At 56.0% G+C, this 20793-nt stretch overlaps 1 protein-coding gene across 1 annotated transcript; it reads right to left on the bottom strand.

Moving 5' to 3' along the window:
- Window positions 1–116: 116 nt before the first annotated feature.
- Window positions 117–20681, bottom strand: GLRG_01757 (UbiD family decarboxylase; the record flags this gene model as incomplete). Its single annotated transcript, XM_008093091.1, has 2 exons — window positions 117–14241; window positions 14686–20681. 2 exons carry the CDS (start codon window positions 20679–20681, stop codon window positions 117–119), a joined length of 20121 nt encoding a protein of 6706 aa, XP_008091282.1.
- Window positions 20682–20793: the final 112 nt, after the last annotated feature.

The raw sequence follows: 20793 nt of genomic DNA, 5'->3' as shown, positions 1-20793 counted from the left end.
CCGTATCCAACAATTTCATTTTCGCTCAACAACGTGACATCCGGGTAAAAGAAGAAGAAAAGAAAAAAACACAGATCAAAAGAAAATAAAAGAGGGGTTTTGAGTCAGAAGATGGATTAAACTGTGACGTTGACCTCGGCGATGCCGAACAGGCGCAAGTTCAAACAGTTTACGATGGCGTCTCCCGTCAGTGACAGGCTCAGACACTGGAGGGCGGCGCCGTTGGCCAGGAGCGGGCCGAGACTGGTGACACAACTCAGCAGGTCTGCCGAGCTGACGAGGCCAACATTTATGCCGTTGCTTGCATTGACTCCCAGTTTGAGACAAGTGTCGGGCAGTGTGGTGATGCAGCTTGCCGCAGCCTGCTGTTGTATACACTGGGCGTACGATTGTGTCTTTTGTCCAAGGAGGTTGCCCACAAGACCGACAACATCACCAAGTGTACAACCTAATACACCCACGGTGTTGGTTACTGTTTGTCCTAAAGATGAGAGTAGATTGTTGAGTTCGAGCTGGCAAGTATTGAGCGCGGCCCCAATCTGGGTCGTGTCCAGCGTGATGTCGAGGAGCGAGCCGCAAGCCGCGGGAGCTTGACCACAAGCCTTGCCTGGCGTAGGACAAAGGACTGCGTTCGTAAGCCCGGCGGCCGTCGAGTTGACTGGCAGGGCGAGCCTGCTTTCGAAGCAGTTGAGAGCGGCGAGGCCACTGGTGAAGACGGTGCTTGTACAGCCCAAGGCACCTGACGCCGTCTTGGACACAATGCCTACGGTCTGGTTGAAGGCACCGAGGGCCTGGGAACAAAGCTTGACATTGGCTGTGATAACATCCTGCCCGACAGCCGTGGCGAGGCCGGCGCAAGCGGTGGGAAGTCTCGGGATACACACCTTGTTCAAGGCGGCTGTAAGACACTGGGCATGGTTGAATCCCAAGAGGTTACCAAGTAGGCTGAGTGGGAGACAGGTATCGACGCCAGGGAAATTGGCGGTCGTTCCCAGAGCGATTCTGCAGGCGTCCAAAGCGGCTTGGCTGTAGCCGAAGAGGGTCCCAGTAAGTGTCGAGCACGCAGATGGCAAAGTAGGGTTCGAAAGACAGACACCGCCCGTAGAGGCAGCGGCGGACGGCGTCGGGATACATCCCGAGGGCTGATACGTCTGTGTGCTGCGCGGGAAGGCCGTCTCCTGGAAGACCGTGTTTCCGGCGGTGGTGACCCGAGTTCCGGTAAATGTGCCAACGACGCCAGTCGTAACGGTGGTGTACGACGTACTTGATGGCAGAGCTGTTTGAGCGAGGACTGTCCTGGTGACTCCGGAACCAGAGAGGGTGACGAACGAAACTCCGGCAAAGGCGCCCGTGACTCCAGTGGGGATGGTCGTGTAGACGGGGTTTAGAACAGGCAAAGCCGTCTGGACAACCACAGTCACGATGCTGCCGGCGCCAGGGACGGTGCTTGTGACTGGCGCAGCGAGACCTGTCACGCCGCTGAACACTGTTATATACGAGGTGACAACAGGCAAGGCCGTCTGGATTACCACAGTTGCAACGCTGCCTACACCAGGGATAGTACTTGTGACAGGTGCCGCAAGTCCAGCAACGCCGCTGAAGACTGTGATATATGACGTAACAACGGGCAGAGCAGTTTGGATGACCACAGTTGCGATACTGCCGGCTCCAGGAATAGTGCTTGTGACAGGTGCCGCAAGTCCAGCAACGCCGCTGAAGACTGTGGTATATGAGGTTACAACAGGCAAAGCCGTCTGGATAACCACAGTTGCGATACTGCCGGCTCCAGGAATAGTGCTTGTGACAGGGTTTAGTAAGCCGGCAACACCACTGAAAACCGTTGTGTAGGAGGTTACGACTGGAAGGGCTGTCTGGATGACGACTGTGGCAACGCTGCCAGCCCCAGATATGGTGCTCGTCACTGGGTTGAGTAGACCAGTAACACCGCTGAAGACAGTTGTGTAAGACGTGGCAACAGGCAAGGCCGTCTGGATCACAACTGTGGCAATGCTGCCAACCCCAGGTATAGTACTGGTTATGGGATTCAGTAGGCCAGTAACACCATTGAAGACAGTCGTGTAAGATGTTATGACCGGAAGAGCAGTCTGGACAACAACAGTCGCAAGATTTCCTCCTCCGACAGCGGGGATCGTACTGGTGACTGGTCCGGTAAGACCAGTCACGCCTTGGAAGATTGTTGTATACGATGTCGCAACAGGGAGAGCAGTCTGGATGACAACAGTGGCAATGCTTCCGCTTCCGGGAATTGTGCTTGTCAATGGGTTCAGTAAACCAGTAACGCCACTGAAGACAGTGGTGTATGAGGTGATGACGGGCAGGGCGGTTTGGACAAGGACAGTTGCGAGGTTTCCACCTCCGACTGCCGGGATTGTACTGGTGACTGGTCCAGTAAGACCAGCGATGCCTTGGAAGACGGTGGTGTATGATGTAACGATGGGAAGGGCAGTCTGAATGACAACAGTCGCAAGATTCCCACTGACAGCCGGTATCGTGCTTGTGACTGGTCCAGTAAGACCAGTAACGCCTTGGAAGACGGTAGTGTATGATGTACCGATGGGAAGGGCAGTCTGGACAAGGACTGTTGCGACATTTCCTCCTCCCACGACCGGTATCGTGCTTGTAACAGGTCCAGAAAGACCAGTAACACCACTGAAGACAGTAGTGTACGAAGTGACAACCGGGAGAGCAGTCTGAATGACAACAGTCGCAAGATTTCCACTGACAGCCGGGATTGTGCTTGTGACAGGCCCAGTAAGGCCTGTAACGCCACTGAAGATTGTGGTGTAAGATGTAACAACGGGAAGGGCAGTCTGAACAACCACGGTCCCAACTGTACCGCTGACTGGAAGCGTAGAAGTGAGAGGGGCAGCCAGGCCAGTGACACCACTGAATACTGTGGTGTATGAGGTGACGAGGGGCAGAGCAGTCTGGACAAGAACGGTTGCGAGGTTTCCCCCTCCCACGGCCGGTATCGTGCTCGTGACGGGCCCAGCCAGACCAGGAATACCACTGAAGATAGTGGTGTATGAAGTGATGACTGGAAGGGCCGTCTCGATAACAACGGTTCCGACAGTGCCGGTCACCGGGAGTGTGGATGTAAGCGGGCCAGCGAGGCCGGTGACACCGCTGAACACAGTGGTGTACGAGGTAACAAGAGGCAAAGCCGACTGAACCAGGACGGTTCCGAGCGTGCCCGCGACCGGCAGAGTCGTGGTCTGCAGGCCGAGGAATGTCCCTTGCACACCGGTGAGAACTGTGGTGTACGAAGTGGCTGGTACTTCTGGCAAAGCCGTCTCCAGAAGCACGGTTCCGATGGTGCCGGACACAGGTAGTGTGGTCGCCCGTGTCCCGGCAAAGACGCCGCTGACCCCCGTAAGAATTGTTGTATATGAGGTAACTGGGTTGGGGATTGCCGTCTGGACCAACACGGTTCCGATTGTGCCAACGACAGGGAGAGTAGAGATTTGACTTCCAAGGAAGCTTGCTCCCTGGACTCCGCTGAAGATGGTTGTGTAGGAGGTGACGGGGTTGGGGATGGCGGTCTGCTGCAGAACGGTGCCGATGGTGCCGACGACTGGTAGAGTTGAGAACTGGGTGCCGATGAATGATGCCCCGAGGATGCCAGTCGGAATCGTGACATACGATGTAACTGGGTTTGGAATAGCAGTCTGTTGCAATACAGTACCAACAGTACCGACAACTGGCAAAGTCGAAAACTGGGTGCCGAGGAACGATGCCCCGAGTATACCAGTTGGGATCGTGACATACGACGTTACTGGGTTGGGAATGGCGGTCTGCTGTAGCACGGTGCCGATGGTGCCGACGACTGGCAGAGTTGAGAACTGGGTTCCGAGGAACGACGCTCCTAAGATACCAGTCGGGATTGTAACGTACGACGTAACTGGATTGGGAATAGCAGTCTGTTGCAATACAGTACCAACAGTACCGACAACTGGCAAAGTCGAGAACTGGGTTCCGAGGAACGATGCCCCCAAAATACCAGTTGGAATTGTGACATACGACGTAACTGGGTTGGGAATGGCGGTCTGCTGCAAAACAGTTCCAATAGTGCCCGAAACCGGCAGCGTTGAAAGCTGGGTTCCAAGGAAGCTGGCACCGAGAATACCAGTCGGGATTGTGACATAAGAGGTGACTGGGGCATCGGGGATGGCGGTCTCGAGAAGAACAGTTCCGATAGTGCCAATCACTGGGAGAGTTGTTGCCCTTGTACCAGGGAAGCTTACGCCACTGAGACCAGTGAGAATGGTTGTGTAGGAAGTGACTGGAGCATCAGGGATGGCAGTCTCCAAAAGGACTGTACCGATAGTTCCAATGACCGGAAGAGTTGTCGCCCTCGTCCCAGGGAAGCTCACGCCAGTGAGACCAGTGAGAATGGTCGTGTAGGAAGTGACTGGAGCATCAGGGATGGCAGTCTCCAAAAGGACTGTACCGATAGTTCCAATGACCGGAAGAGTTGTCGCCCTCGTCCCAGGGAAGCTCACGCCAGTGAGACCAGTGAGAATGGTCGTGTAGGAAGTGACTGGAGCATCAGGGATGGCAGTCTCCAAAAGAACTGTACCGATAGTTCCGATGACCGGAAGAGTGGTTGTCCTCGTTCCGGGGAAGTTGGTTCCGTTGATGCCAGTAAGAAGCGTTGTGTACAACGTCGACCCGGAGCTTGAGATTGCCGTCTGCAGAAGCACGGTGACCAGCCCTGGGTTGGTGATGGCAGCCGGCAGAGTAGTCGTTTGGGTCCCAGCAAAACTGCCAAAGACTCCGGTGACGATAGTCACGTACGAAGTGTTGATAACAGTGACTGACGGGACCGACGATGAGCTGGTGGCGGAAGGCAGAGCCGTCTGGAGCAGAACCGTGGCAACGTTGCCAGTGCCGATGACCGGCAGTGTGGTCGCCAAAGTTCCAACGAAGTTTCCAGGAATGCCCGTCAATAACGTTGTGTACGAAACATCAGGAACGGCAGTTTCAAGCAAAACGGTGGCCACTCCACCGCTTCCAATGACGGGCAAAGTGGACGTCCGTGTGCCAACGAAGGATCCAGGGACTCCGGTCAAAAGAGTCGTGTAGGAAACAACAGGAAGGGCAGTCTGGAGAAGGACAGTGACCACTCCACCGCTTCCAACAACAGGCAATGTGGATGTCTGGGTGCCGATGAAAGATCCGGGGACTCCTGTCAAAAGTGTCGTGTATGAAGCAATAGGAAGGGCAGTCTGGAGGAGGACAGTTGCCACATTTCCAGAGCCAACGACAGGCAGCGTGGTGGTTTGAGTACCGACGAAGTTACCAGCGATACCAGTGATTTGAGTCGTGAACGAAAGGCTCGTGGTAGGTATGGGGGTCTGCAAAACGACGGTACCAAGACCATCGGCTCCGGTGCCGGGCAGGGTTGTCGTTTGGGTTCCAATGAAGCTGCCGACGATGCCACTGAAAACGGTAGTGTACGATGTAGCCGCTGGAAGTGCCGTCTGCAAAAGAACGGTTCCAATGCCGTTGATCCCAGTACCGGGTAGGGTGGTTGTTTGAGTGCCAGGGAAGTTTCCAACGATACCACTGAAGATTGTTGTATAGGACGTAGCTGCTGGAAGTGCCGTCTGCAAAAGAACGGTCTCGAGGCCGTTGATACCGGTTCCAGGTAGAGTAGTTGTCTGCGTTCCAACAAAGTTCCCAATGATACCAGTAACAATGGTTGTGTAGGAAGCCGCAGTAGTCGTGGGAATAGCCGTCTGCAAGACGACCGTACCAAGACCATTAATGCCAGTTCCTGGCAAGGTTGTGGTTTGAGTACCAGTAAAACTGCCCAAAATGCCGCTAACGATGGTTGTGTATGAGGCTGCTGTGGCTGTGGGAAGCGCTGTCTGTAAGAGAACCGTCCCGAGGCCGTCAGCTCCAGTGCCCGGCAGGGTCGTGGTCTGAGTGCCGATGAAAGAGCCCGGAATGCCGGTGACCAGAGTTGTGTATGAAGCTGCCGCGGGAATGGCCGTCTCGAGAAGCACGGTAGCCAAGCCATCGGGGCCAACGCCCGGAAGGGTCGTGGCCCGCGTTCCGGTAAAGCTTCCAACGATACCAGAAACAACGGTGGTATATGAAATGGCGCTCGTTGGGGGAATTGCAGTCTGCAGAAGGACTGTGGCCGTATTGCCGAGCCCGAACCCTGGGATGGAAGATATGGGCAAAGTGCTCGTCTGAGTTCCGGCAAAAGTACCAAAGACACCAGTGACAATGGTGATGTAGGTGATGCTGACGCTGACGCTGGGAGTTGCTGTAGGAATAGCGGTCTGTAGAAGAACCGTGCCGATGCTGCCGACGCTTATCGGGAGTGTGGTTGCCTGTGTGCCAATGAACGATCCCGGGATACCGGTCAAAATCGTCGTGTAAGAGACAACGGGGCTGGGCGAGGCCAGAGCAGTCTCCAAGAGAACAGTGCCAACAGTGCCGCCGACGATGGGCAGAGTGGTCGTCTGAGTGCCAACGAAGGAGCCGATAACTCCAGTCAAAATGGTAGTATATGCGACACCAGAGCTGCTTGAAGTTGGCGTTGGAACAGCCGTCTGGAAGATGACCGTGGCGATGCCATCGGTTCCCACGGGGAGTGTTGTAGCTTGAGTGCCAGCGAAAGTTCCGGGCACCCCAGTAAGAATCGTGATATATGAGGTGGGACTTGCTGTTGGGAGGGCAGTCTGAATAAGAACGGTTGCCAAGCCATCCGCACCAGCTGGTAGCGTAGTTGTTTGTGAGCCCAAGAACGATCCTGGGATCCCGGTAAGCAGGGTTGTATACGCCACAGGACTTGAGGTTGGAAGCGCTGTTTGAATAAGAACAGTCGCAACCCCATTGAGACCGGCAGGCAGCGTTGAAGTTAGCGAGCCGATGAATGTGCCTGGGATACCAGTGACTAAAGTGGTATACGAGGTAGGGCTGGCCGTGGGTAGGGCACTTTGGACAAGAACAGTTGCGATGCCGTTGGAACCGACCGGCAAGGTGGATGTCTGCAAGCCCAAGAAGTTCCCTGGGATGCCAGTGAACAAAGTGGTATAAGACGTCGGGCTTGCTGTAGGTAGGGCACTCTGGATGAGAACAGTTGCGATGCCATTGATCCCAGCAGGCAGCGTTGATGTTTGCAAGCCGAGGAATGTGCCCGGAATACCAGTGACCAAGGTGGTATATGATGTCGGGCTGGCCGTGGGTAGGGCACTTTGGACAAGAACAGTTGCGATGCCGTTGAGACCGACCGGCAAGGTGGATGTCTGCAAGCCCAAGAAGTTCCCTGGGATGCCAGTGAACAAAGTGGTATAAGACGTTAGGCTTGCTGTAGGTAGGGCACTCTGGATGAGAACAGTTGCGATGCCGTTGGGACCGACCGGCAAGGTGGATGTCTGCAAGCCCAAGAAGTTCCCTAGGATGCCAGTGAACAAAGTGGTATAAGACGTTGGGCTTACTGTAGGTAGGGCACTCTGGATGAGAACAGTGGCGATGCCGTTGGGACCGACTGGCAAGGTGGATGTCTGTAAGCCTAAGAATGTCCCTGCGATGCCAGTCAAGAGCGTGGTGTATGATGCGGGGGATGCTGTAGACAATGCGGTTTGGATAACAACAGTAGCGATACCATCAAGGCCAGCTGGGAGAGTTGTTGTCTGGCTACCAAGGAATGTGCCAGGAACTCCGCTTATCACTGTTGTGTAAGATGACGGGAGAGCGGTTGGTAGAGCAGTTTGCACAAGGACCGTTGCGATTCCGTCTGGTCCAGCAGGCAAGGTTGTAATCTGTGATCCGATAAAGGTACCCGGAATGCCACTGAACAAGGTGGTATATGACGTCGGGCTTGCTGTTGGCAAAGCAGTCTGAACGATCACAGTGGCGATTCCGTTAGGACCAGCGGGAAGCGTACTTGTTAAGGACCCAATGAAGGTGCCAGGGATTCCGGTGAAGAGAGTCGTGAACAACGTCGGGCTGGTGCTTGGCAGAGGAGTCTCGATGAGGACAGTTCCAAGGCCGTCTAGGCCAACTGGCAAGGTGCTCGTCCGCGACGCAACTAGACCTGGGATGCCACTAAATAAAGTAGTATACGAAGTTGGACTGGCTGTTGGCAGAGCAGACTGGATAAGGACAGTCGCGACTCCATCCGGCCCGGCCGGTAAAGTGCTCGTTTGCGGCCCGAGCAGACCGGGAACACCACTGAATAAGGTGGTATACGATGTTGCACTTGCAGTTGGCAAGGAGGTCTGGATAAGAACAGTTGCAACCCCGTCAGGGCCAACTGGTAAAGTGGTTGTCTGTGGCCCAAGCAAGCCCGGAATACCGCTGAAGATTGTGGTGTACGAAGTCGGGCTTGCGGTTGGCAAAGCGGTCTGGATGACAACAGTGGCAACGCCATTGCTTCCGGCTGGAAGAGTGCTCGTCTGTGGTCCGAGCAAGCCAGGAATACCGCTGAAGATGGTGGTGTATGAAGTTGGACTCGCGGTTGGCAAAGCGGTCTGGATCAAAATGGTAGCGACACCATTGCTTCCAACTGGTAGAGTAGTCGTCTGAGCTCCGATGAAGGTGCCAGGGATACCAGTGACGATAGTGGTGAATGCGGCTGGGCTTGTAGTAGGGAGGGCACTCTGAATAAGCACCGTCGCGATTCCGTCTGGTCCAGCTGGGAGGGTACTGGTAAGCAGCCCAGGGAAGTTTCCAGGAACACCTGTAAGGAGAGTCGTGTACGAGACGCCGGACGTTGGGATTGCGCTTTGAACAAGCACAGTGACAAGTCCGTCCGGACCAGCAGGCAAGGTTCTGGTTTGAGGACCAACGAAGGTGCCGGAGACCGGAGAAAACACAGTTGTGAAAGAAACGCCAGACGTCGGAATCGCGCTTTGAACAAGCACAGTAGCCAATCCGTCAGGGCCAGCAGGCAGAGTCGTGGTTTGAGATCCGATGAAGGTGCCAGGTACCCCAGAGAACAATGTCGTGTAAGAGACACCAGATGTTGGAAGGGCGCTCTGAACAACAACAGTGACAAGGCCGTCAGGGCCAGCAGGCAAAGTCGTGGTTTGAGGCCCAATGAAAGTCCCTGGGACCCCGGAGAAAACTGTTGTATAAGAGACGCCGGATGTAGGTAGTGCACTTTGAACAACAACCGTAGCGATGCCATCAAGGCCAGCTGGTAGGGTGGTAGTCTGAGGGCCGGCAAATGTTCCAGGCACTCCTGAGAAGATTGTTGTATAGGAAGTTGGGCTTGCGGTTGGCAGAGCGCTCTGGACAAGGACCGTGATAAGACCGTTGGGGCCGGCGGGCAAAGTAGTGGTCTGAGGTCCGATGAAAGTGCCAGGCACACCAGAGAATACTGTAGTGTAGGAAACTCCCGATGTAGGAAGAGCACTTTGAACAACAACCGTAGCAATACCATCAAGGCCGGCAGGCAATGTAGTCGTCTGAGACCCGACGAACGTCCCAGGCACTCCTGAGAAGATTGTCGTATAGGAAGTTGGGCTTGCGGTTGGCAGAGCACTCTGTACAAGGACTGTCGCGATGCCATCAGGGCCAGCTGGCAGGGTAGTTGTCTGAAGCCCGGCAAAAGTACCAGGAACTCCAGAGGCAATCGTCGTGTACGAGACCGGGCTTGCGGTTGGCAGAGCAGTCTGGAGGAGGACAGTCACGATGCCATTGGTACCCGCGGGCAAAGTTGTTGCTTGAGTTCCAATAAAGGTTCCAGGCACTCCGGACAAGATGGTGGTGAACGAGACGCTCTGAGAAGGAACGGCACTTTGGACAAGGACGGTAGCCAAACCGTTGGGTCCTGCCGGCAAGGTTGTGGTCTGAAGACCAACAAAGCTTCCAATGATTCCAGTTGCGATGGTTGTGTACGAGACAGCGCTGGGGCTGGAGGTGGCATCGGGACTGGAGGTGGCATCGGGACTGGAAGTGGCATCGGGGTCGGCAGTCTGCTCAAGTACCGTCGCGTATCCGTCAGGCCCAGGAGGAAGCGTCGTCGTCTGCGTTCCAGTGAAAGTGCCAGGAACACCAGTGGTCACGGTGGTGTACGAGCTGCCGCTGGAAGCCGTTGTCGTGGCACCGGCCTCGGTGGAAGGCACGAAGACGATGACAGACACGTCTGCACTAATGTTGACATCGATGGACGTTGTGAAGCGAATGCTTCCACCGTAAGTAGATGTGACCGTGGTGATGCCGCGACTCGAGACCGATGCTGATGAAGCGGTGGGGCTAACGGTAGGAGTCTGGATGACAACCGTCTGGACGCCGGCAGAGTCGGCCGCTGAGAGGGTAAAGGTCGACGCGACCGGGCCACCAGATGTGACGGTGACGAATCCGCCGGGGCTTGCCGAGATCGTCGGCGTCTGCACAATGACAGTGCCAACTCCGCCGATGATCGCAGGGAGAATCGTGCTCGTTGCGGCGACCGGCCCACCAGTGGTGATGGTGGTGAAGGAGCCTGCCAGTAGGCTGGAGGTGGGCTCTGATACGATGACTGACACCACTCCGTTGGCTCCGGTGATGATGGAAGTCACCGGGAGGGCTCCGGTACCGGGCACTGTTGTGAAGACGGTGGTGAGCGCGACGGAACTCTGGCCAGAAGATGTCGGCTCGAGGTAGATGACGGAAACGACGCCATCCAGGCCGGTGACTGTTGTAGTTGCCGGTAGAGCGGCGGACCCAGGAACTGTTGTGAAAACCGTAGTCGGTGCTCCAGCGGTGCTTGAGGTTACACCTCCAGAAGCGCTGGTGCTGGAAGTCGGGGTCTCGAGAATAACAGACACCACACCATCCGCTCCGGTGACTGTTGTAGCCTGGGGAAGGAGACCGGTGCCAGGAACCGTAGTAAAGACAGTTGAAAGTACCTGTCCAGATGTAGTAGGAGTCTGTAGGATGACAGAGACAATGCCATCGGCTCCAGTAACAGTCGTAGTCTGGGGTAGGAGGCCAGTACCAGGGGCTGTAGTGAAGATGGTCGATAGTGCCTGTCCGGAAGTGGCGGGAGTCTGTAAGATAACAGATACAACACCATCGGCGCCGGTGACGGTCGTGGTCTGGGGCAGAAGGCCGGTGCCAGGAACTGTGGTGAAGACAGTGGACCTCAGAATGCTAGAGACGGGAGTCTGCACAATGACGGAAACAACTCCGTCTGCGCCAGTAACCGTCGCTGTGGTCGGGATAGATCCCGTGGCCGGGACGGTCGTAAAGACGGTAGACGGAGTGCCGGACAGAGAGCCAACGGTAGGAGTCTGGATTATGACCAGGCCAATGCCGTTGGGATCCGTAGGCAACACGGTCGTGGTCGTCGGAAGAAGACCGGAGTATCCACTGGTGACCGTCGAGAAGACGCCGGGAACATCGATGACAACCGTCGCCGGCAGGCCGCTGCTCAAAGCAGGGATTGTAGTAGTGCCCGCGGAGGGTGCACCGAAACGCGTGGTGGTGATCTGGGCCAAGGCGGCAGGCACCTGGACAAGAACTGTAGTCAGATCTCCTGGCTGGATTGGGCTGCCGGTTGATGTCAGAGTGACCGAGCCGGGGTATGTGCTGAAGACGGTGGTGATACCGCTGGCTCCAGGTGAAGACGATATGACGGACGTAGGAACTTGGATTAGGACAGTCTGAACGCCATCGGGCTCAACAGGCAGGGTCGTGGTGGCCGTGACTGAAAGACCCGGGACACCAACCGTGGCAAACCTGAGGACTCGGGGAACGGCAACGAGCACAGTCACAAGATTGGCATTGCCGGATGGAGCAAGCGTCGAGATCTGAGTCGTGGATGCCGTGACGAACGTGGTGATAGTCGTATAGGTGGTACCATCCGAGATGCTGAGCGAGGGCGTGCTTGAAGCAACATTGGTCGGGATCTGAACAAAAATGGTACCAGGGAGACCAGAGGCAGCTGGCGCAACGGTCTGCGACAGGGTGACTGAACCATCGTAGGTGGTCGTGACTGTGATGTACGAGATGATAGACTGCGTGACCGAAGTTGCAGAAGTGGCCGCCGACGTGGGAGTTTGGATGACAACCGTGGCCAGCCCGTCTGGACCGGTCGCGGTTCCAATAAGTGTCTGGAGGAGGCTTCCGCTGTAACCACTCGTAACAGTTGTGTATGAAAGATTTGGGAGCGTCGTGGATGCCGAAGGCACAACGGTAGTTGAGCCGGTCGGAACTTGAACAACGGCTGTGGCAAGCCCGTCTGCTCCGGTGACGGTGCCGAGCAAGGTCTGGAGCAACGATCCGTCATACCCGCTGGTGACCGTGGTGTAGGACAGCGGCGCCGTGACGGAGGGGACAGAAACGACCGAGGAAGTTGGTACTTGGACCAACACAGTTGCGAGGCCGTCTGCTCCAGTGGCCGTGCCGATAAGAGTCTGGAGAAGCGATCCGCCATATCCACTGGTAACTGTGGTATATGGTAGGCCAGAGACAGTCGTCGTCGGCGAGGTGATGGCTGCCGTGGGTGTTTGAATGAGCACCGTGGCAAGGCCATCAAGACCAGTTGCGGTGCCAATGAGCGTTTGAAGCAAAGAGCCGTCATACCCGGAGGTGACAGTGGTGTACGATAGACCAGGAACGGTTGACGATGGCAGAGAAGTGGCCGCAGTGGGTGTTTGTACAACAACTGTAGCCAGACCGTCAAGTCCAGTTGCAGTTCCAATGAGCGTTTGAAGCAAAGAGCCGTCATACCCAGAGGTAACAGTGGTGTACGATAGACCAGGAACGGTTGACGATGGCAGAGAAGTGGCCGCAGTGGGTGTTTGTACAACAACTGTAGCCAGACCGTCAAGTCCAGTTGCAGTTCCAATGAGCGTTTGAAGCAAAGAGCCGTCATACCCGGAGGTGACAGTGGTGTACGATACACCTGGGACTGTGCTCGGTGTCTGTACGACGACAGTTGCAAGACCATCGGCGCCCGTGGCGGTGCCGATAAGTGTCTGGAGTAAAGAGCCACCGTAGCCACTTGTGACGGTTGTGTAAGAGAGACTAGAGACAGCTGAAGGCGAGGAAATGCCCGAGGTGGGGGTCTGGATTACAACCGTGGCCAAGCCGTCCAGACCAGTGGCAGTGCCGACAAGTGTCTGGAGAACGGAACCATCATAGCCACTTGTAATTGTCGTATACGAGATACCAGAGACAGATGAAGCCGAAGGGGTGCTTTCGGTGGGAGTTGCAGTGGGTACCTGAACAACAACCGTGGCCAAACCGCCGGGACCAGTGGCAGTACCGATAAGTGTTTGAAGCAAAGACCCGTCATAACCACTTGTAACTGTTGTATACGAGACATCAGGGACAGATGATGGTGAAGATATGCTTGCGGTGGGAGTCTGGATAACAACCGTAGCCAGGCCATCAAGGCCAGTGACAGTGCCGATAATCGTCTGGAGAACGGAACCATCGTAGCCACTTGTGACTGTTGTATAAGAGACACCAGAGGTAGACGAGGGCGAAGTAATTCCTGCAGTAGGTGTCTGCACAATGACCGTTGCCAGCCCGTCAATCCCGGTTAAGGATCCAGTAAGCGTCTGAACGAGTGATCCATCGTACCCGCTTGTAACGGTGGTGTACGAAATGCCAGAAACAGACGAGGGCGAAGTGATGCTTGCGGTGGGAGTCTGGATGAGAACAGTAGCTAGCCCGTCGATGCCGGTTATAGATTCAGTAAGAGTCTGCACAACTGACCCATCGTAGCCGCTTGTGACGGTGGTGTATAAGAGGCCAGGCAGGACTGTTGAAGTTGGGGTCTGGATAACAACAGTGGCTAGTCCATCAATACCAGTCGAGGATCCAACGAGAGTCTGGACGACCGCTCCGTCGTAACCACTCGTAACTGTGGTGTACGAAATGCCAGAAACAGACGAGGGCGAAGTGATGCTTGCGGTGGGAGTCTGGATGACAACAGTAGCTAGTCCGTCGATGCCGGTTATAGATTCAGTAAGAGTCTGCACAACTGACCCATCGTAGCCGCTTGTGACGGTGGTGTATAAGAGGCCAGGCAGGACTGTTGAAGTTGGGGTCTGGATAACAACAGTGGCTAGTCCATCAATACCAGTCGAGGATCCAACGAGAGTCTGGACGACCGATCCGTCGTAACCACTCGTAACTGTGGTGTACGAAAGGCCGGGAATGGATGAGGGCGAAGTGATGCTTTCGGTGGGCGTCTGGATAACAACGGTAGCCAGTCCATCAATTCCGGTAGATGATCCGATGATAGTCTGGACCACTGATCCACTGTAACCACTTGTGACTGTTGTATACGCGAGGCCAGGCAATCCTGTCGCGGTCGGTGTTTGAATGACAACAGTAGCCAACCCATCAATTCCAGTAGACGATCCGGTGAGAGTCTGAACCACTGATCCGTCATAGCCACTCGTTACTGTGGTATACGCAAGACCAGGGATTGATGACGGCGAAGCTGGTGATGGCGAAAGGGTGGCAGCAGTAGGAGTCTGAATAACCACCGTAGCCAGCCCGTCGATACCTGTAGATGATCCGATAAGAGTCTGCACTACTGACCCATCATATCCGCTTGTCACAGTAGTATATGAGAGACCAGGTATGGTTGAAGGCGAAGCTGATGAGGGTGAAGAAATGCTTGCAGTAGGTGTCTGGACAATAACAGTAGCCAGCCCGTCGGTGCCTGTAGATGACCCGATCAGAGTCTGCACGACTGACCCATCATATCCGCTTGTCACAGTAGTATATGAGAGACCAGGTATGGTTGAAGGCGAAGCTGATGAGGGTGAAGAAATGCTTGCAGTGGGTGTCTGGACAACAACAGTAGCCAGACCGTCGATACCGGTGGATGACCCGATCAGAGTCTGGACGACCGATCCGTCGTATCCGCTGGTCACGGTGGTATAAGAAAGACCGGGCAGAACTGTCGCGGTGGGGGTCTGAACGACTACAGTTACGAGGCCGTCAACCCCGGTAACCGAGCCCGTAGAAGTGGCAATGATGGACCCGCCATACCCAGAGGTGATGGTAACGAAGAACCCAGGGCTACTGGTGGCAATCGGCGAGGAGATGGCGGTTGGCGACAAGACGAGGACGGTGACCAAGCCATCGGCGCCCGTGAGGATGCCTGTCTGTGTTGTGACGACTGACCCAGGGTAGCCGCTGGTCAGAGTCGTATACTGACCGTCCAGAGCGCTCGTGGCACTCGGAACTTGGACGAGAACCGTTTGAACCGGAGAACCGTCGACAGTGCCCAGGGGCAGGCTCGTGGTCTGAGTGACGGACCCGGCGTAGCCGCTGGTGACGGTGGTAAACAAGATGCCGTTCGCAACAGAGGCGGTAGGGACTTGCACAAGAACCGTCTGCACCGGAGATCCGCCGACAGTCCCCAGCGGGAGGCTCGAGGTAAGGGTGGTGGAGCCATCATAGCCACTCGTGACAGTCGTGTACAGGATGCCGCTGGCCAGGGTTGGATCGGGCACTTGCACGACGACGGTGCCAGGCTCTCCGCTGTTGACCGGCGGGATCGTGGTCGTCAAGGGAACAAGGCCGGTGAAGCCACTGCTCGTGACCGTCACGTAAGAGGCGGCTTGTACGTCGATTAAGCTTGAGGGGACCTGAACAAGTACAGTTCCCAAGTCTCCAGGAGCGCCAGGGGCAATGGTCGTGGTTTGGGGGACCAGCCCGGTGAACCCACTGGTGATGGTGGTGTAAGGGATGCTGGAAGAGGCGGTGAGAGGAACTTGAATAATAACCGTACCAGTGCTGTCTCCGATCGCGGGGTCAAGCGTGGTCGTCTCGGGGATAGAGCCAGAGAAGAAGCTGACGATGGTAGTGTAGACGATGCTGACGCTATTCGCCGGGCTCGACGTTGCCAGGACGTTGGGAAGATTGACAATGACAGTGCCAAGGCCAATGGGGTCGCCGCTGAACGGTTCAATCGTCCTCGTGGCAGCTTCAGCTCCGGTTCCAGTGCTGAAGATAGTGGTGTAGGATCGACTCGACAATCCCGTGGCGTCGGTTTGTGACAGTGCCGACTCGGGAACCTGGACAACCACGGTGCCGATACTTGCGATATCACTAGGATCAGGTAGAAGCGTTGTTGTCTGAATAACAGAGCCAGTGTATGCACTTGTGACAGTGGTAAAGATGCCAGGCAGGACGCCAGCACTCAAACCAGCGCTCAAACTTGGCGTGAGGTTGGTGAGTGACAGTGCCGACTCAGGAACCTGAACAACAACAGTGCCAATACTTGAGATATCGCTAGGATCAGGGAGAAGTGTTGTTATCTGAGTAACAGAGCCAGCATATCCACTTGTGACAGTAGTGAAGGTGGCGGGCAGGATGCCAGCACTTGAACCAGCGCTCGAACTTGGCGTGAGGTCGGTGAGTGACGGTGTGTTGCTATCAATCGCTGACTGGGGAACCTGGACAACAACAGTGCCAATGCTTACAATATCGCTAGGGTCAGGGAGAAGTGTTGTTGTCTGAGTAACAGAGCCAGCATATCCACTTGTGACAGTAGTGAAGGTGGCGGGCAGGATGCTACCACTTAAACCACCGCTCGAACTTGGCGTGAGGTCGGTGAGTGACGGTGTGTTGCTATCAATCGCTGACTGGGGAACCTGGACAACAACAGTGCCGATGCTTGAGATATCGCTAGGGTCAGGGAGAATTGTTGTTGTCTGAGTAATAGAGCCAGTATATCCGCTTGTGATAGTTGTGAAGATGGCGGGCAGGATACCAGCACTTGAACCGGCACCCGAACCGGCGCTCGAACTTTGAGTGAGATCAGTAAGTGACTGAGGAACCTGCACAACCACGGTGCCAATGCTGGCTATATCGCTAGGATCAGGGAGAAGTGTCGTTGTCTGAGTGATAGAGCCAGCATATCCGCTTGTGACAGTCGTAAAGATGCCTGGCAGGACTCCAGCACTCGAACTTAGCGCGGGTGACAGTACTGACTGAGGAACCTGAACAACCACGGTGCCGATGCTGGCGATATCGCTAGGATCAGGAAGAAGCGTCGTTGTCTGAGTAACAGAGCCAGCATATCCGCTTGTGACAGTGGTGAAGATGGCGGGCAGGATGCCAGCACTTGAACCAGCACCCGAACCGGCGCTCGAACTTGGAGTGAGGTCGGTGGGCAGCAGCTGTGAGGATGCCGTAGAAGAAGGCTCGAAAATGATGACGGTACCAACAGTGTCAGCACCCGAGGGCGCGGCTGTTGAGATGGAAAGCACCGCGCCGGTGTAGGTGCTGGTGATAGTGGTATACGACGAGACCCCTGGGATAGAGACGCTCGAAGCCGGGACGAGCAGGACGACCGTTCCGACAGTATCGGCGCCGGAGGGTGCCTGAGTCGACGTCGCCAGCAGAGACCCGGCGTAAGTGCTGATGATGGTCGTGTACGATACCGTGACGCTGGACGCCGCAGAACCTGTTGGCTCCAGAATAACAACAGTGCCAATGGCGCCGGCGCCCGTAGGCAGGATCGTGGACGTGGCAACGACCGGGCCAGCATATCCGCTGGTGACGGTAGTGAATAGGCTGGCGTCGGATGCCGCGGTGGACTGGATGGGCTGCAACACGACCACTGTGCCCGGCTGCCCAGAGACTGACGGCAAGATGGTGGAAGTCAAGGCCGATAAGCCGGTGTACGGGCTGGTGATGGTGGTGAAGGAAATGTCCGCGGACGAGATGGGCTCGAGGAGGACGACGATGCCGACGGTATCGCTTCCAGTTGGGAAGACGGTGGTCGCGGATGGTATCACGCCTGAGTACGCGCTGGTAACGGTCACGAAGCTGACGGAGGCCGTATTCGTGGGAACCAGGATGATGACGGCGCCAATCGACTCCGTGCCGGTGGGCAAGATGGTCGATGTCGCCGTCGTCAAGCCAGAATATCCGCTAGTAGCGGTGATGAAGAGACCAGGAAGAGCACTGGCAGCAGAGGCGGGCTGGAGAATGATCACGGTGCCAAGGTCGTCAGTGCCAGTAGGCAAGATGGTGGTCGCCGTAGGAACCAAACCACTGTAAGTGCCGGTGATGGTGGCGAACGACAAGATTCGGGAGGCCGTTGGAACATACACTACAGTCCGCTCAGGCTCACCCAAGGAACCGGTAGGAATAATAGAAGTAAACGTGACAGATCCGTCGTATGTGCTAGTGAGAATGTTGGGAAGCGCCCCTGATGGCGATATCACTGCGCCTGTGGGACTTGGAACAAACACCACAGTCTGCTCAGGTTCGCCTAGAGAACCAGTAGGGATGACAGAAGTAAAGGTAACAGATCCTCCGTATGTGCTGGTGAGAATGTTGGGAAGCGCCCCTGATGGCGATACCACTGCGCCTGTGGGACTTGGAACAAACACCACAGTCTGTCCAGGTTCGCCGAGAGAACCAGTAGCAATAATCGAAGTAAGTGTAACGGATCCATCGTAAGTGCTAGTGAGAATGTTGGGAAGCACCTCTGACGGCGATGCCACTGCGTCTGTGAGACTTGGAACAAACACCACAGTCTGCTCAGGTTCACCTAGAGAACCAGTAGGGATGACAGAAGTAAAGGTAACAGATCCTCCGTATGTGCTGGTCAGAACGTTGGGCAGCGCTGCTGACGGGGATGCAATCACACCCGTGGGGCTTGGAACAAACACTACTGTCTGTCCAGAATCGCCTAAAGAACCAGTGGGAATAACAGAAGTAAGCGTGATTGATCCTCCGTATGTGCTGGTCAAGATGTTGGGCAACGCTGCTGAGGGTGACACCACAGCGCCAGTTTGGCTTGGGACAAAAACAACCGTCTGTTCGGGCTGTCCTAGGGAGCCACTAGGAATAACAGAAGTCAACGTGACAGAGCCTCCGTATGTGCTGGTCAAGATGTTGGGAAGTACTGCTGAGGGTGACACCACAGCGCCAGTTGGGCTTGGGACGAAAACGACCGTCTGTTCAGGTTCTCCAAGAGAACCAGTGGGAATAACAGAAGTAAACGTGATTGATCCTCCGTATGTGCTGGTCAAGACATTCTGTAAAGCCGAAGTGGCAGAAGGGCTCGGGATATAGATGATCGTAGCTCCAGGCTGACCCAGGAGCCCCGTTGATAAGACAGAGGTGGAAGTGACAGAGCCGCCGTAGAAGCTTGTGAATAAACCGCCCACATCGGTGGCGGTGGGAGAGGGCGCCGCAGTGATGGTAGGGATGTAGACAATCGTGGCTCCCGATCCGCCGGCCAATCCGGAAGGCAAAGTGGAAGTGAAGGTGACTGAGCCGTCGTAGAAGCTCGTGAACAGCCCACCAGCAGGCAAGTCAGTAATCGTTGCAGTCGGAGCAACCGTGCTGCTAGGAACATAGATGACGGTGATACCAGGCTCGCCCGAGGGGCCACTGGGGACAACGGACGTCAACGTGACCGAGCCACCGTACGTGCTCGTGTAGAGGCCAGCGGCCAACGCCGAAGTGGTTCCAGAGGGCGTCACCCCGGTGGCTGCGTCAGTCGAGCTTGGGAGTAGAACAACGACGGTTGTTACGTCGTTCGCGTTGACCGGGGCCAGTGTGCTCGTCAATGGGACCAGGCCAGAGTACGTGGATACCAGAGTCGTGAGTAGGTTATTCGCGACAGGGGCCGAAGAAATGATACTGCTAGGAACATAGACCACGGCAGTTGCGGGGTCCCCGGGGCTAGCCGGCGACGTGATGGCCGTCGAGATGACGGATCCGCCGTATGTCGACGTGATCGTGACGATAGTAGCGCTTGGGGTAATGGCAGGAGACGCCAACGCGTTGCTCGGAACGAGAACAACAACGGTGCCGGTTACATCGTTGCCAGAGGGCAGTAGGGTCTGGAACGAAGTAACAGAGCCCCCGTAGCTGGAGGTAAGAGTCGCAAAAGCCGCGGACGGGGCGATGGTCGGGCTTGTGACGGTCGACGCGCCAGCGGAACTGCTCGGAACCAGGACCACAAGGGTGCCCTGAGTATCTGACCCTGAGGGCAAAATGGTCGAGGTCGAAATGACAGAGCCCCCATAAGTGGAGGTAATGATTGCCAAAACCGCAGACGGAACGCTGCCTGAGCTTGTAACAGGGGAAGCGCCGGCGCTGGCAGAACTGCTCGGAACCAGGACAACAAGGGTGCCTTGGGTACCCGATCCCGAAGGAAGAATGGTCGACGTCGAGATGACAGAGCCCCCGTAAGTAGAGGTAATAATCGCCAAACCCGCAGACGGAGCGCTGCCGGGGTCCGTAACGCTTGTTGGGCTTGTGACGCCTGTTGGGCTTGCAGCGGACGATACTCCGGCGCCGACGGAACTGCTCGGAACCAGGACGATAAGAGTACCCTGAGTGGCCCCCGGAGAGAGGAGCGTCGAGATCGAAGTCACCGAGCCTCCGTAGGTGCTGATGAGCGTCGCAAAGCCGACATTTGCCGTTGAGGTCACGGCAGGCCCAGCGGTCGAGACAGCGGTAGATGCATCAGCCGGTGCCGTAGTAGACCCACCAGTCGAGCTTGGTACCAAGATGATAACGGTGCCCTGGGTGTCGGTTCCGGTGGGAGCAATGGTCGTGGTCGTCGGAGTAGAGCCGGAGTAAGTGCTGATAAGCGTGGCGAACGCTGCGGATGAGGCCGGAGATGGCGTTGTCGTGGCTTCTGAGCTAGGCAAGATGTTGGAGGAAGTCGAACTTGACGACACCGCGTCGAAAGGTGTGTAGTAAATGACCATGCCGATGGTCTCCGTGCCGCTGATAATGGGTGAGGTTGTCGTGGAAAAGCCAGTCGCTGAGTAGCCGGTGGTGCTGGAGAGGAATCGTGCGAATCTGGGCTGGACCACAAAC

Source organism: Colletotrichum graminicola (assembly GCF_000149035.1).
Source record: "Colletotrichum graminicola M1.001 genomic scaffold supercont1.7, whole genome shotgun sequence".
NCBI classification, from domain to species: Eukaryota; Fungi; Ascomycota; class Sordariomycetes; order Glomerellales; family Glomerellaceae; genus Colletotrichum; species Colletotrichum graminicola.
Note: the sequence above shows the minus strand (reverse complement) of the source record. Positions and strands in the feature narration are given on the sequence as shown.